Here is a 16,381-nt window from a genome sequence, read left to right as displayed (position 1 = left end):
AGGGGTTTTCCTCTCTTTAAAAAAAAAAAAAAAAAAAGGCCTAAAGAAGGAATAACCTGTTGACAGTGGACACAACTCTGTCTGAAGGTCTGGTCCTCTTGCCACTAAAGTTGTGTTCTGCACAGTGTGAGGACATTGGCTTCCACCAGACCCCCCCTCTAGAACTGCTGAAGAGTGTAGGTTGATGTTTAGACTTGTCAGTGATGCAATTAAGCACTTGCATCACAACTAGTATGATGCTCTAGCATGACAAATGGTTTGCAAAGGGAAGTGTTGGAGCTGCGAATTCTTGCAGGCAGTGGACTGTAGGAAAGCTTACAAGACAATTTAATACCAATTTTATTTTGCTCAGATTCAAAAAGTTGTGGATGTGAGGCATCTTTTAGGCTGGTATCTTCTTAGTTGCAGCATTTACCAATAGAGCTAAGAAAGAATGCAACTTTTGCAAGTCCTGTAATTGCTCATAATGCTGAAAAAAGTCCTGTTTGCCTTGTTGTACAGAGGAATTATAAAATGCTACAACAGAATATATGTAAGATATTCAAAGGAATATTGGAAGGAAAGCTCATCATTTATTAGCATTTTCAACTTGAGTGATGAGAGATTAAATACAGAGCTTCAAAGTAAAGCTCTTCTTAAAAGTAGATTACACTTCATTTTAGGAGAGTAAATGTCCTGTTCCGGAAAGCTCATTTATTAGCATTTTCAACTTGAGTGATGAGAGATTAAATACAGAGCTTCAGTAAAGCTCTTATTAAAAGTAGATTACACTTCATTTTAGAAGAGTAAATGTCCTGTTCTTGTGAAGCCAAAGCATCCCTGTGGGTGCTAGGCTTCATTTATTGAAAGGTTTTTTTCAGTGATACATAAATCTGTGGTACATAATTCTCCATCTGGCTTCCATAACTATGTTGAGCCTTAAGTAGTAAGAAATTTATATTGTGACCCCTGAAGGAAAACAAGGATGAGCTGTAGAAGTTAGGCCAGCCCATAGGGGATAATGACATGCTGCTGTTAATGTTGGTGAAGATGTTGATTTGTCTGTCAAACAATGTATTAGATAATTAAGAGCAGCTTTTTGAATTTTCAGCAAGTTGTCAAACCTGCCTTGGTCCCAAGTGCAAAGGTTGGTCTGACAAATGCTTACACTGTAGCTGTTTTTCTATTTCATTCCCCAATGGCTTTTCAGGTATTTCAAGTAACTCTGTTAATCCTGTTGCTGGCAGAGACACCATGGCTGTGGTGGCAGGGACATTTCCAGTGTGTAGAGGGAGTATGGCTTCCCCTCTCACCTAACAGAAGTGTGTTTGTTTTCAGACGCTCTTCCCATCTCAAAACATTTGTGAAATGAAGAATAACTTGTAAATCACAATAAATGTGTAAACATAGGAAACTAATTGAAATCTTTCATTGATATTTTACTCACAAAGTTGAAGTTACAAAGCGGCCTTAGGAGTTAAAGCAGTTCTTATTCTTGATACTCAGGATGATGATGAAGTGCTCTTTTCTTTTAGTAGTGATTTTAGATGCCATCCTCAGTTGTTAGCTTCATGTTTAAGAGTAAATAAAGGATAAGATGGAGGCCCTTTTCTTTTCTTTGTTCCAGGCTTCATCTGCTTGGTGCATTCCTTGCAAAGTTGATTACCAAACAAAGCCGAGATGTTACTTGTTACATGTCTTGTTTACAGATATCATGTAACAATTTGTGTAAGCAAATGTTTCTGATTGTGTTGCAGGCATATGTTTTTCTTACATATAAAAGAAGATCTTCTTGCTGGTAATCTTCAGTGTTCTTCAGAGCATGCAATTGAACTTAGTGCATTGTTGGCACAGATGAAGTTTGGAGATTATAACCAGAACACTGCCAAGTACAATTATGAAGAGTTGTGTGCAAAAGAACTCACCACTACCATTTTGGAGAGGTAAAAAGCACAATGATCTAGTTTCCCTTTTAGAGACCAACAGCAGAAGATTTTGTTATGCATTTAATTGCTGGTGATATAGTGTAAATGAGTAATTTAACAGTAATAGCTTTGGAGTGCAAAATTTCCAACCTGAATGTTTGATGTTCTGATTTCAGTTAAATTTTTAAGCTCAATTATTGAGACTTTGTTTTGTTTGTTTGTTTTTGTTATGGAAACTTTGGTAGGTGAGGAAATACAGATATATTTAAGTACCTGGGGCAGGGTATTTAAATTGTAAGTATGCCCTAGACCTGTACTTGTTAATGAAGGAATTTATCTGGCTTAGTACCCTTACTCTGAAAAGTAAACAGAATTCTGAAACATCTTCATAGCTCCTGAGTATCAGGAAACATTGTGTGTCATACTTTTCTGTAGTGTTTTCTTTAGCTATAAACTTAGTGGTAGCTCAGTGAAATATGTTGGGGCTGGTGGTGTTACTTGGAAAGCTTTGATTACATGTAGCTTTTTAATTTCTAAGCAAATGCACAGTATTTTCTCCTTGACATTCTCAGCATATTTTGGTAATTGTCAACTATTTCCAGTTCATAATTGCTGGAAATCTACAGACAGATAAAGCAGGTCAGGAGCATTTACTAATCTGTTTAACTAGGTCATCTAAAAACCCATGTTAAAACAAGCTGCTGACAGAAACAGCAGATACTTGAATTATTTCACCTATCCTTAATCTTTTTATCAACAGCATTATTACAAAGCACAAGGAGCTAGAAGGTCTAAGTCAAGCATCTGCTGAATACCAGATTCTACAGATTGTTACGACACTGGAGAACTATGGGGTAGAGTGGCACTCGGTGAGAGATAGTGAAGGGCAAAAACTCCTTATTGGTGTTGGACCTGAAGGCATATCCATCTGCAAAGATGACTTCAGTCCAATCAATAGGTATGTGTTTCCTGGAACTGTTTGCATGATCAATTTTTCAAAAATATGGAGCATGCCTCTAGTTTTCACATAAATATACAAAACGGCTCTGAGAATTACTAAAGGTGACTATTGGGATGTAGGGTCTGAGGGCAGTACCTGCTTGTAATCAAGATAAACAAGTGACCTTAAAAATCTTGATTTTTATATATATATTTTGAGGCAGCATCTTCAATGAGCAATGCTGACTACTATCAGAAGTCATTGTAACTTCTGATAAAAATGCACTGTTATAGTTTGTGGAAAATGCCCTAATCCTTAACAACTAAATAACATTTATTTTTTTGACATTAATGTATAGGATTGCGTATCCTGTTGTTCAAATGGCAACTCAGTCTGGAAAGAATGTATATCTGACTGTTACCAAGGAGTCTGGTAATAGTGTGGTTCTCTTGTTTAAGATGATCAGTACAAGGGCAGCAAGTGGACTCTACAGAGCAATTACAGAGACACATGCATTTTACAGGTCAGTATTGCCCCTAGAGTCATGTGCTGCTGCTCTTCTCCAGTGTTTGATCTAAGTGCTTAAGCAGCCAGCAGTCTAACTGCGCTTTGGAAATACTCTGTGAAATTCCATTGTCTTTGCAGCCTCTCTTTTCCTCTTAAGTCCAGAAGCACAAGTTTTTGCTACTTTCCATTTTGTGGGGTGGAATCTTTGCAGCCTCTCTTTTCCTCTTAAGTCCAGAAGCACAACAAGTTTTTGCTACTTGCCATTTTGTGGGGTTGAAGTAACAAGAAAAGTAAGCCAAATTTTCCCACTGTGAATAACAGCATTTCAGAGTATAAACTTTTTATGTTCCTTGATACTTAATAAGCAATACATACATTTTTTGTTCCTATGTAGGAGAGAGAATGAGAGCAGTGGGGAAGATTTTGTCATTCAGAATGTGTAGATCCTTTATTTGGCCCCTTCAGGTGTTAGGTTATCTGTATGCCACCATCCCATATATTGAAACCTTCTTACAGTTCCTCTGTCCTTGCTCACATGCTCAGGATTTTGCTTCATGCCAGTACCTATCCACTGTTTCTGTCCTGTTGTTCCTTGAGGTAGGGGTGCTATACTCATTTGTTGGTGGGCAACTTTTCAACCCCCTTTAATTTATCCTGTGGTGTCCAACACTGATCAGTAAGACTAGCTGTCAAACACACTTAGCAGTGTTTTGGGGTTGGTTTTTTTTTTTTTAAATTACCACATTCCAGTTTCAATTACTTCTTGATCTTTGTATCTGCCTGTAATTTTCTGTCCTTCACAGTTTGATTTTAATTTAAGCAGAATTTTAGTTTGGCAATAGCATTTGGCCATAAGCTTAGATCTTGGACCTCAGGCCCTGTGAGGCTGTAGTCCTTCTGTTCTGTTTGTGTTTTCCTTCCTGTGTTGCCTAGAGAAGTGATATGCCTTAATAGGCTTCTGAAGATTCAAGTGGATCACTGAAATATGTGACAAGCATGGTTAGGGTAGCTGAAATGTATAGTGACAAATACTAATGCCTTAATTCTTTACACTGGTTCCCTTCAGTATGACATAATACCAGCATATAAAGTACTGGGTGGAAATTGGGTTAAAAACATTACTTGATTCTATGATAAAAATTGAGACTCAAAGACTCTTAATTGAAATTCTTTAGGGCAGTGTTTGGAAATGCCATGCAAAAAGGTGTTGCCAGGCTGAACTGTGGATTAAGCAACTGTTTGCTGTTTGTTAGCATAATTCTTTTAGGACCCTTCCATAGGCTGACTCCATTTTACCAGACACTTCACATTTTGAAGATGTAAAGTAATTGTCACTTTCCATTTTACACTTTTCAAAGGAGAATTTTCATGCAAAGATCATTCAAGAGCTTAAATTTACCTCAGACTGTTTCATTTGCTTTAATTTCAGTGCTGTTACTTCAACTTCGGGAACAAATTACCAATCATTCTCTTGGTATTAACTAACCAAATTTGCATTTGTCCTATTGCTTTATAGGTGTGACACTGTCACCAGTGCTGTCATGATGCAGTATAGTCGAGACTTAAAGGGTCACCTTGCATCTCTGTTTCTGAATGAAAACATTAATCTTGGTAAAAAATACGTCTTTGATATTAAAAGAACATCAAAAGAAGTTTATGATCATGCGAGGCGAGCTCTTTATAATGCTGGCATTGTGGATCTTGTTTCAAGAAGTGATCAAACCCCACCAAGTTCCCCCCTGAAGTCTTCAGAAAGCAGCATGAACTGTGACAACTGTGAGGGTCTCAGCTGCCAACAGACAAAAGCCCTGCAAGAGAAGCTGCGCAAGCTGAAGGAGTCCATGCTTTGTATGGTGTGTTGTGAAGAAGAGATAAATTCAACCTTCTGTCCCTGTGGCCACACAGTTTGCTGCAAGTCCTGTGCTTCCCAGTTACAGGTAAGTGCAGTGCCATTAAGTTGGAGTTACCAATTTGTGTGGAAGGTTTGTGTTTGTTTTTTTTTTTAATATTTGATGGTCATGGATTAATATATTTATGTTGATGTTCCAGTAAAACTATAAAATTTTGTTTGTGGCAAACTAATTTCAGAAAGCATTCTGTCTGAATGATGTACTAACATAATTTGTGATGAGGCTAAGAATGAGCTGCATGCTTCTCACCATACCCTGTCTTACATATGGAATGATGGAAAAAGTGCTGTTACTGTGTATGGGAAGTCTGCAGGAAGTGCAAAGACTCTGAAAATACAAAGCAAACTAATTTCCCAATGTTTTTCCTTTCCAGTCGTGTCCTGTTTGCAGATCTCGTGTAGAGCATGTCCAGCATGTGTACTTGCCAACCCACACCAGTCTTCTCAATCTGACTGTGATATGATCTACGTACACACTTCAAATGCATCATGTACTCTTCAAACTGCACTAAGAAGAAATGCAACCATTGATTGTGAAGAAGGCAATCACTCTGGCACCTATCCACGATCAAAAGCAAAAAAAAAATACTGCATTTTTAAACATATTTGTTCAGCATGTCCTTAATGGTTTGGGGCATCTTCTGAGAGTAGAAGTGTAATTGATTCATGTTCTTTAAAGAATGATCCATAAGTTTGTAGCACAGCAGTGTCGCCACAAAGCTCAGTAACCCTGGAGAATGTGGTGTACACATGCAGACGTACCTGGCGAAAGCAACGCAGCCTTTTCTTTTACATGCTCTAAATCCTTTTTAGTACAGTTGCACTGTTTATTTTAATAGTAAGACTTGCTTTTACACATACCAGTTTAGTAAGGCTCATAGCTTCTGCTTTTAGTAAACTGCTTTTAAAAGGAGAGATCTCTTTTTTAAAAATTAGTTCTTAAACTGAAGTTACAAGGCTTCACTAAGCAGCTGTGCTTAACTCAGAATTCTATTAAACAGAAAACAATTCTGAGAGAATAGCTTTGGAAAGGGAGGACAAGATTGTTAATCTTCAAGTGTTGAGGGTGGGTCAGGAAAGTTGTGTTGTTGCCAGTGTCCTGTGGAAGCACTGCTGTGGCAGTTCATTCACAGCTCACAGTGGACAGGGTACTCCCAAGTTTCCCACAGTCCACTTCTGGCTGGTGGTCTTGGAAGGGCAACTGCCCTTCAAGTTGGCTTTATTTTTGGAGACTGATTTTAAACTATTAAACATGCACCATTAATCTTTAAGGGTTATGTAATTTTAAATGCTTTCTTCAGTTAGCATCTTTAGCAGGAAATTACCTACCCAATAAAATGTTTTTGATTTCCACCCCTTTACTTGGGCATTTTAGGCTCTGGTTTCCTAATGTCTTCTCCAGGGTACAGAGAGAACTGGAGACCATGTTTGGGTGCAATACTGGCTTAATCAAAGCTAGAAAAGTACACTGTCACTTTACTGAAATTCTCTGACTATACTTTTCATATTGCCTTAATGTAGCAGTAATGTGTGTTTATGCATCTGTTTCTTTGCACAGACATTTTGTCAAAATATTAAAACTCTACTTTTTTATGACACATTAGCATATAAACCTTACTCTAAGAGGGTATTTATTTTTTCACTTTGTAAAGAAAATTTTGTTTCCTCATGAAGCAAGAGCTTTGTCCTATATTGTAGGAAGCTTCTGTCTTTTTTATATTCAGATTAATAAAGGACTTTAAAAATCTTTTTGTTATTGCTAAGACTGAATTTGTTCTGAAATTCATGTGTGGCATTACTGAACTGAGATCACAATGCAGTATTTTTGTGCTTACAGTCTTGAATATTTTGTCATGTTTGAGGTAACGAGTTTTTCTCAAGTGCATGCAAAGGAGGGAGGAAAACTGGCATTTGTTACAGACAAGTGAACTTTAAAACAGCTGACATATTCAAACTGTAGCATAGCCTTCCAAATTGATCTTGTGAAGAATATTTTCTACAGTAAATTGCCCCAAATCTGGGGCAATATACCTGGAGGTATGTTACAGGGGAATGAGAGAAATTAAAGAATGCACCTTGAGAGTAGAGGATTGGTGTTTCAATGTCAACAGTGTCCTGTCTAGCAAGTTCTTAATTACAGATGTGTTGGTGTCTTTTTTGATTGGAGCTATTCAAATTTGCTAACTTAAAAATTCTCCTTTTACGTTGCTGAAGAGATGGTGCTTCAGCACTTCCAGGGCTGTGCTGTGCAATGAAAAAGGAGTGGGTGTACAAGTGTGTTCAGAAAGACTCTGTCCAGCTATTGTACCAGCATACAGTGGTGCTTGAGCAAACCTCCTTTGTGTCCCATGATTACAACCAAATTATGTTAGTAACATCTAATCCATTATCTTATGGCAGCTGGCTGAAATTGATTGTAAATTAATATAAATATATGTTAATACAGGAGTCTGATTTAAAGCATGCAACATGATCAAGCCATTTAAATAGGCAAGCATTAACTCCAGGTCCTTGTAATTAAATTGACTGTAAAAGACCTTGCTAATAAAAATAATTCCAGTAGTTAGAACTCTAATCAAGTTAGGGTTTGAAACTGGTTATATGGCAGTGGTGGAATTTGGCCAAATACTGTGACTTCTGTAAACAGACCCTGTTTAGTGTTGGAAAGCTGTGCAGGGCACCTGCCCAAGCTGTGAGGTCTGAGTGCAGGCAGGAGCCTGGCCTGGTGCAGGCTGTGCCTGAAGCTGCTGGGAACCTGGTTCTGTATTGGCAAAGCAACAAGTGAAGGCTGATGGACTTTGGCAGATAGCTGGGGGTTTGTGGGTTTTTTTAATGAAATGATGTGACCTGTTCTGAGAATTGAGAAGCAGCACACCTCTGCAGTGTTGTAAATCACTACAAAAGCCTCACTTGGTTTATATGTAAGAAAAAATGTCATGTAAATCAATGCAAGGATAGCTTTGATTTGTTCACAGATTTCTTTCTTCAGAAGCATTGCTTGAAATGTAGTTGATAATGCTCTGCTAGGAAAGTTTTGCTTAACCATCCAGCACTGCTGTGATTTGTGTTGCTCAATGTTTGTAGGTCGAGTACACTTTATTACAAGGAGTACCTGTGTCTTGTCCACGTGAGCTGCTGAGTGCTCAAAGGAAGGAAACAACAGGAAATCTTGAACTCCACATGCCATTAAGTCACACTGCAGAAAAAGTCAGGGCTTGTTTGCTGAAATGCTGTTTTCTCCAAAGATGCTTTGAATGTTGCAATGCATGGCAGAGAGGGGAAAGAACCCAAAATCCCAAACTAGAAAACATCAGCACAGTTTGTGTGACTGAAGTGTGTGTCTTTTACTTGTCTTCCTCAGGAGCATTGATCACAAAGCTTCATTTGTCACCTCTCACACTTATGTCAGCTCTGGTACCAATATCTGCTACCCCAATATCTGCTGGTACAACTTGGCAAGAAAACTCATTGAACATTCAGTTTTTATTTATCTTCAGAATTGCAGAACAGCTTCTGTAATCCCATTGGGTGTGTGCAATGTCACTTTAAAGTGCTATTAGTCTCAAATTTCCCCCACAACTACCTAAATGGGAAAAATTCACCTTGGGAGACAACATGACTTGCTGGGTCAATTTGAGCCAGAGGCTTGCTAGTGACATGCACCTCCTGAGGGCAGAACAGCATTTAAGAGCAGCCCTGTGGGGAGAGGGTTCCATGTAGGAGATCTGGAGAAGATAAAGTACTGAAGTAATTGCACTTGAGTGTTACTAATAAGTAAGACAGGGCTGTGAGGCTCCAGGCTTACACCAGTATCTCCCTGGCTTTCATCCTCCCCTTGCTGTACCAAGGTCTCTGTTTATGGAGAGCTCAATTGGTGAGGGGTTCCAAAGGCAGCATGTTGAGATGTTCCAAACTACAGCTGTTATAAAGGCACAGTTCCATCCTCCAGCTCATAGTTGCTCATTTCAAGCTACGTACAAAATGTTCAAATGCTAAAGATCTGTAAAATTAAGGCTTCTGTATTTTTAAATTATTTTGATTTCATCCCCAAGTGCCATAAAAGCATGTACACAGCAGCATTCATATATGTGGAGATTTATTTCCTTGCTAAATCAGCAGTGTTGCCTTCCTAAGAGAATGCCCTTGGGGGAAAATTCTCATCTGTCAGCCTACGCTGTTTCATTTCACAGCAGCACGCTGCCATGTTGATCAAAGACAGGGAAAATAACAGCTCAGATTTCCTGTGTATGCTTTTGAACAACAAACTCCATGGAGTGTTAAAATTATGAATTGACAAATTTTAGCTTCAGTAATGCCTGGTCAAACATCCTTCTGGAATCACCACCACCATTTTCAGTGAAAGAATGCTGTAGTGCCAGGCAAATGCTTCAATCACTTTGTGCCCTCAGATTCAGCCAGCTGGAGCCTGTTAAATCAGAATGTAGGAACAGACAAATAGGTTTAAAAAGTAAGACTGTGGAGAGGAAAACCCCCACCACCTGGGGTGCCTTGCTAGAAGGAAGGTGGACTTTCCAAGGCAGGCCCTGAGTGGAGTTTTGCTGGAGGAAGTTTGGGTGGAGGCTCCCGCTATGGGGTCCGGGGCTGTGGCTTCCCCTGGGACAGGTGGCCTGTCCAGGCACCACTGACCCTTTGCAAGAAGGGCTGGGTGGGATCCAGACTAGGAGAGGCAGGAGAGGGCCAGGAAGGAGATAAGGCATGCTGGGGTAAGGCATGAGATACCAGGCCAGTAATTCCCCAGGGAAACTCCCACTGGAGCATTCTCCAGACAAGCCACAGCCAAACCTCCCTGTCTGCAAGGAGCCCTGAGCATCACACGACTGCAAGGGTAAACCAGCAGCTGGAACTCCTTGGTTCAACATGACCTCCAGCACTACTGGGTGGTAAAAGCTATCGTGTTTCTGTGTCTTCTGGTTTCCTGCAAGGGGTGGTGTGAGCTGGGAAGAGGCACCAGGAGGAATGTTGAGGAACTCTCAGAGCCTCAGCTAAAGGAGTCACTGGTTGGTGCAGCAGTAGGAAAATGCAAATTGTGACAACTCTGAAAACTCTCTCCATGTGAGAGTGGGACATGAGGGATCCAAAAGATTGGATAGGGCTGGTAATCCTGGGTGCTCAGGGATGGTGAGCAGGGTTCAGCATGACCTCTGGTTCATGCTAGGATAGGGGACTTTTGGGGGCTGGCCAGCAGCAAACTTTCAAAGCATTCATGCGTACGCCAAGTTCCTGAAAGAAAAAGGTCAAGCAAATAGACCATACCAGCTTTCCCAGAGTTTAACAACAGGTCATTTGCTGATTTCTCGTCAACTGCAAGAATTTATTTCAGCTGCTTGGAGGCTGGGCTGGGTGGGGAATCAATCTGATCCTGAAAGTTGATGCCTTGCCCTGCCTTCACTTTGCCCCTCTCCTGCGTGACCTGATTTAACATGTTTGCTATTTGCTAATTATTTTCGAAGATTCAGAAGTTCTCTGACCAGTAATTTCTGGAATCCAGGCTCTGAAGCCAGCCATTCTTCATCTAGCAGCTATTTTCATAAACTCTGCTCCAGGACACAATCTGACTTGCTTTGGCCAATCTTGTCCAGTGAGGATGACACACACACACACCACCCTCACCTCTTTCTGTGCCTTGTCAGGAGTGCAAAGGGCACCATCTCTGGCAGCAAGAAAAAAAGAAAGGCAGTATCAAATAGTCTTTCCTCTCACCATTGGGGTGTCTAAATAAGACTGTTTGTCTGTAGCTGCCCTGTCAGGATCACTTAGTGGTTCCAATGGGAATAACAAGGAGTGCATGTGTGTGAAGGGATTTGCCAGCTCTGCTTTATCCAGTAGTTTGTGTCTGGCTTCTCTGCTTCTTCAAATCAAGCCAATGCAGGTAACGAGAGCCAGTAACATGGCAACTTTTTACATAAACAGGCTTGCCAGAGCCAGATCTTCCTCCCTCCTGCCAGAAAGCTGTTTGTCTGAGGAATCCATGCATCTGGCACCAAATTCCAATCATAGCACTAAAACTGCGGGAGTTACAGAGACATTGGCACCTCATCTGAAAAGACAGTACTTGTTTTCCTTGTTTAGAACTATAAATAGTCAATAGAGGACTCTCATTCAAGCAGTATTGATGATTGAAATAAACCAGGCACAGAGACACAGCCAAAAATTGGACTCGCACTGCAGAGCCAAACCAGCTCTTGCTTCAGAAGCTGAAGTTCCAAAAGGGCAATGCAAAAAGCAAACTGGCCCTGAAGGTACACTGACACACCAGGTGTCCGTGTGTGTGACCGTCAAACTGCTCGCCTAGGTCACTGTTTGAACTGGAATTTTTAAAAAATGCCTTCAGCTCTGCTGTGTTTGAGCAGCTGACTCGCTCCTTCCCCTCGCCCAGGCCCATTAAGTGAAGCAACAGTGGAGTGGCCTGAGAGCAGCCTGAGCAACCCACTGGCAGCACCGTGCCTGCTCTTCAAGTGCAGGTGTGGGGTCTTTATATTTAGCACACTGGACGTGGTGCTTTACAGCCTTATCAGGAGAGCTCTCCAGCATTTGAACCTCCCTTGGTGACAAAGAAGTAAATGACAACAGTTGTTCTGTTCCCTGGGTGAAAAATGCCTCTGCTACAACAGGAGGGAAAAGGCTTTCTGTTTAGGAAAGAGAGAGAGGGAGAGAAAAAAGATTAGTTTCTGGTTTTAAAAATAATTGCCAGCCTCTTCTTGGAGAAGACTGGTAGGAATAAAAGGTGCAGAAAATCTTCTGAAAGGAAAAAGGAGACAGAAATTTGCTGCCACAATGGATGCTGTTGCCCAAAAGACCATGATGCTGGGTAGGTTCCCAACTGTGCAAATTCTGGTATTTCCCCCTCAAATCCTGTTTCTACCTGAAGAGTTTCCCTCAAAATTAACTGTTGTGTTCTGCAAGCCAAGGTAAGAATCACAGGATCCTGTAATTGTTGGGTTGCTAGGGATATTAAAAACCATCTCATTCTGACCTCTTTGCCATGAGTAGGGATACCTTCCACTTGACCAGATTACTCAGAGCCCCTTCCAGCCTGACCTTGAACACTTCCAGGGATGGGGAATCCACAGCTTCTCTGGGCACCCTGTCCCTGTGCCTCACCATGCTCACAGTAAGGAATTTCTTCAAAATATCTAATCCAAAACTGCCCTCTTTGCATTTAAAACCATTTCCCCTTGTCTTATCATTGCATGCCTTTCTTAAAAGTCTCTCTCCAGCTCTCTTGTAGGCTCCCTTTGGGCACTGTAAGGTGTTCCAAGGTGTCCCTGGAGCCTTCTCTTCTCCCAGCTGAATAACCCCAGCTCTCTCAGCCTATCTGCATGGGAAAGGTGCTCCAGCCCTCTCAGCATCTTTGTGCCTCCTTCATGGTCATAATTTCATGGTCATGGACTGCAAACAATAGTTCCTGTCTCTCTGGCAGGGAGCTCTGTAGTGATGGAAAGAGGCAGAGTAACACCAGAAACCAAGCACAGTCTAGTGACTGTAAAATCAGCAGCTCTTGCTGAAAATCATGTCCTTGAGTGGGAGGGGAACATGTGACTGTGGAAAAAGAAACTAACAAGGGTAAGTAACAACTGAGAAGAAGAAAAACAGAAACTCCCCCAAAACTGAATACCTTGCAGTGGTTTCTAATAATAAATTGCACCATATTGTGTTTCTTTTCTCACTCTTGGCTATGCAAATGTTAAATTAACAATCTCAAGGTGCTAAACCCTTGTTTGTGTAATACCAGCCACATAGAAAAAACATTGTTTTGGTGTAGATACGACCCTCATGGCTAATCCTCAGCTGAGTATTTTCTCCCTGGATTTCTTCTAACAACTCGACTCCTTTAGGATTGCACTGGGGCATGTTTATCCTTGGAGCCTTTCCTTACAAACCTGTTTGTGAAAAGGATACAGAAATGTATGAAATATTCTGCAGCTTCACCATCCTGGATTTCTTCTAACAACTTGACTCCTTTAGGATTGCACTGGGGCATGTTTGTCCTTGGAGCCTTTCCTTACAAAGCCTGTTTGTGAAAAGGATACAGAAATGTTGTATGAAATATTCTGCAGCTTCACCACCACCTTACTGGACACCTACCAGTAAATATTATCCATGTGCAAGGTGATATTTTAGTCTCTTAGGACTATTTCCTGATTCCCTCACATGGTTGCAAACTCCATTTTCTACATCCAGTGCATCCCTATCAAAATACATTTATCTGAAGGTTAATTTCCATGGTGGTGGATATCTTTATGAAAGGATACTTTCATTAAAACTGTCTTAAAATGCAATGTTCTGGCCTCAGCATGGTATTCTGCCCTCCACAGCTACCAGCTCCTTTACTTGCCATCTCCTTGTTCTCTCTTCCCCCACAAAACACTTCCCTGCTTATCACTCCTGGCTCAGTCTCATGTTTCTGAGTGTCCTTTTCTGCACTCTGTGTTTCTTGGATCCAAATTCCAGAAGCATGCCAGCTTTCTCAACTCCTATCACCTTCTGCCTGCATGCTGCTGTATTCTCTGCTACATAGCAGTATTTCAATCACTCATAATTCAAGCCAAATCCCCAAATCCCTACAGTCACCTACTGCATTTTGGTCCTTCCTACAAATTGCCTGTCTCCTCTGATCTTTTGCCTTTTTTACAAAGGCCATTGATGCATTTTTTAAAACATGAGATGGCACAGTGTGGGTACTTGGATCTCTGATGAACTGAATATCAAAGAAGAAAAAGACACCTGGCCTTCCAGATGGGTATCAAAAAACTGGTGATGCTACTAATATCTTTCTGAATAAAAAGCCAAACAGGTACCTAAAGTACAGTCAGTTACTCTGGGATTTTCCCAGTGATGTTCTTGAATCTACAAAGGCTTTGAGAGGAAACATGTCCCCAGCTAACTGATCCAAGATGAGAAAGAATTTACAGCAATGTTTCCTGAACAGTATCCAATAAATCAGAGTTGCTAATTGTTTATTTCTCCTAAACCTTTATTTCTCTCTGCTGTCAGTGACTTAGCCTGGAGCAGACTCCAGTCTAGGCTGTATTTTTCAGTTCTTATCCATCTGCCTAATAGTTTTTTGTGACATCTATATTTCCTCTTAGTGATCTTATAAGGTCTGAGAGTTTGGCCCAAATGTAGGCTCAAGGCCAGGGTTCAAGCTCTCTACACTTTCTTCAGGGCATTTATCTGTAAGAGACAGTGAAGCAAAACCAGATAAACTTCCAGCTTGGGAGCTCAAAGTTGAGACTGTCACCTAGATCAGGATGTCAGCTGTGCAGAGACATGGGCATGTCTCTTGTTTTCGCTAAATAGAAAGACATGTTTTTTCCCCCTGACACTCATTCTTTCCCTCTGGTTTTTAATTTGAAGAATTAGGTAATTGCTACCATGGCATTTCCATCCTCTGGAAAATGCTGTGTCCTCCTACAAAAGATGGGCCTTTCTGTTAAAAGAGAATGCTCATGGTGGGCGAGTTAAGTGTGCTTCTTCCCTTGTGATCGTTTCTCTGACAAGTGAACATTTTCTCTAGAGCTGCTTAGGGCTAAGGGAGGTGAGTCATATGTCTCATTTTACTGTAGGAGTCTTTACATGGACATTAATTAGCAGGAGATATCAGTTATTCTTGGAGCTTCGTTTCCCTTATCCCACCAAACCACACATTCCCATCAATGCTGCTATGACCCACAGGATTCCCAGTTCCTCCAAACTGATGTCAACCCAACTGGACTGAGTAAAGGGGCACATCTGAGCTCCTGTTTCATGGTGACAGTGACATGAGAGGATCTTAATCTCAAACATTAAGGACTGATCCAGTTATATTGTGGCCCCAGCTGGCATTTTCCTTGGCACAAACACAGTGTAAGGCCAACTGCCACAGGGAGTAGCAGACAGGGATGGAATATGGCAGCCTCTGCTACTCCACCTGGACTGTCAGGCTTCTTCAGCTGTGCAATGGGGTCAGAGAAATAAAAGGCTTGTGTTTATGGAAATTAAGCCTCTCTGCTTGCTCATGGGCTCAATCTTTGGTTGCTAATGTGGCTGCTGGTTGGGTAAAGCTTCAGTGAGGATCATCATGCCCTGGAGAAAAAGTCCTCCTTTACCTCCTGGCAGGCTTGTGGTGGGAAAGGAGCACAGGGAAATGGCAGGGAAAGGATGTGAAGCCCTTTAGCTGGAGGAAGGCAAAAGCCCACAAGATAGGAGTGCTCTGGGTCAGTGTAGGGAATGTGTTGTGGGAGCTGTACTCTAAATCGTGGTCCCAAAGCTCAGAAGGAATGTTCCAGATGAAGAACACAGGGACACCCTGTTGTCCCTTTGTTGATGGACTGATGAAAGCTGGGTTGAGGTGACTACAGAGGCTGCATATACACAGGTGCATGCATGAATCTCTGCTGATGCTGATGCTACACCTTTGGTTTTAAAACACTGTACAGCTACTCCGACAATAACACTGGAGTGATTCCATCAGATCTCTTTCCTTTTAAAATAAAATTATTTAAAAATCATAAAATGTGTTTGAAATCCTTGATTGCATCCCAAATCACCAGTCTAATGAACTAAAAGTCTGAACAACAGCTCAAGGAAACCAAGGGAAATTCTCTATTACTTGTAGACAACTGCCCAGAAAATGGAACAGGCACCAAGGAATAAGTGAGATGGAATGAATCTGATCCTCTTCATTAAACTGCTCACTCTTCAACAACAGATGGTGTGTTTGCAAGTGTTTGTTGTTAAGGAAGTCAGGGCCCTGGACCAAAGAGAAAATATAAGCCACATTTAAGTACTTGCATATGTTGACTTTTGGAATCATTTCCAGCCAGATATAACGTCAGACATCTATATGCTGACCCCTCAGTTTTGTCTGACTGTGCTTTATTTGTCTGTCATTATGTTTGTCCTGTGACCCCACATGGCAGCAAAATGTTCAGTATTGTCTTACCATAAATAGCAAACAAGCTCAGACAACTGCTTAAAGAAAGGAGAACTGCAGCCCATGGAAGGCTTTGTATAGCAGAAATGCTTTAATATAGGCAGGCGGCAACAATTATTATGTCTGCCTATAACACTATTCAAATAACTGTGCCAATTTGCATCACTTAGAATTGATTTTACTGT

The 16,381-nt window shown here is 41.0% G+C and overlaps 1 protein-coding gene across 1 annotated transcript in view; it reads left to right on the top strand.

The window, feature by feature from the left end:
* Positions 1-7,009, top strand: part of LOC120503533 (myosin regulatory light chain interacting protein) — a 16,298-nt gene extending 9,289 nt beyond the window's left edge. Inside the window, exons 3-7 of the mRNA XM_039712111.1 lie at positions 1,737-1,922; positions 2,665-2,862; positions 3,203-3,367; positions 4,868-5,288; positions 5,635-7,009. Of these exons, the coding sequence (XP_039568045.1) occupies positions 1,737-1,922; positions 2,665-2,862; positions 3,203-3,367; positions 4,868-5,288; positions 5,635-5,724 (1,060 nt within the window). The 3' untranslated portion in view covers positions 5,725-7,009. The remainder of the gene's footprint in view (positions 1-1,736; positions 1,923-2,664; positions 2,863-3,202; positions 3,368-4,867; positions 5,289-5,634) is intronic.
* Positions 7,010-16,381: the final 9,372 nt, after the last annotated feature.

The sequence above is a fragment of the Passer montanus genome, unplaced genomic scaffold (assembly GCF_014805655.1).
Source record: "Passer montanus isolate IOZ18808 unplaced genomic scaffold, ASM1480565v1 scaffold26, whole genome shotgun sequence".
NCBI lineage: Eukaryota > Metazoa > Chordata > Aves > Passeriformes > Passeridae > Passer > Passer montanus.
Note: the sequence above shows the minus strand (reverse complement) of the source record. Positions and strands in the feature narration are given on the sequence as shown.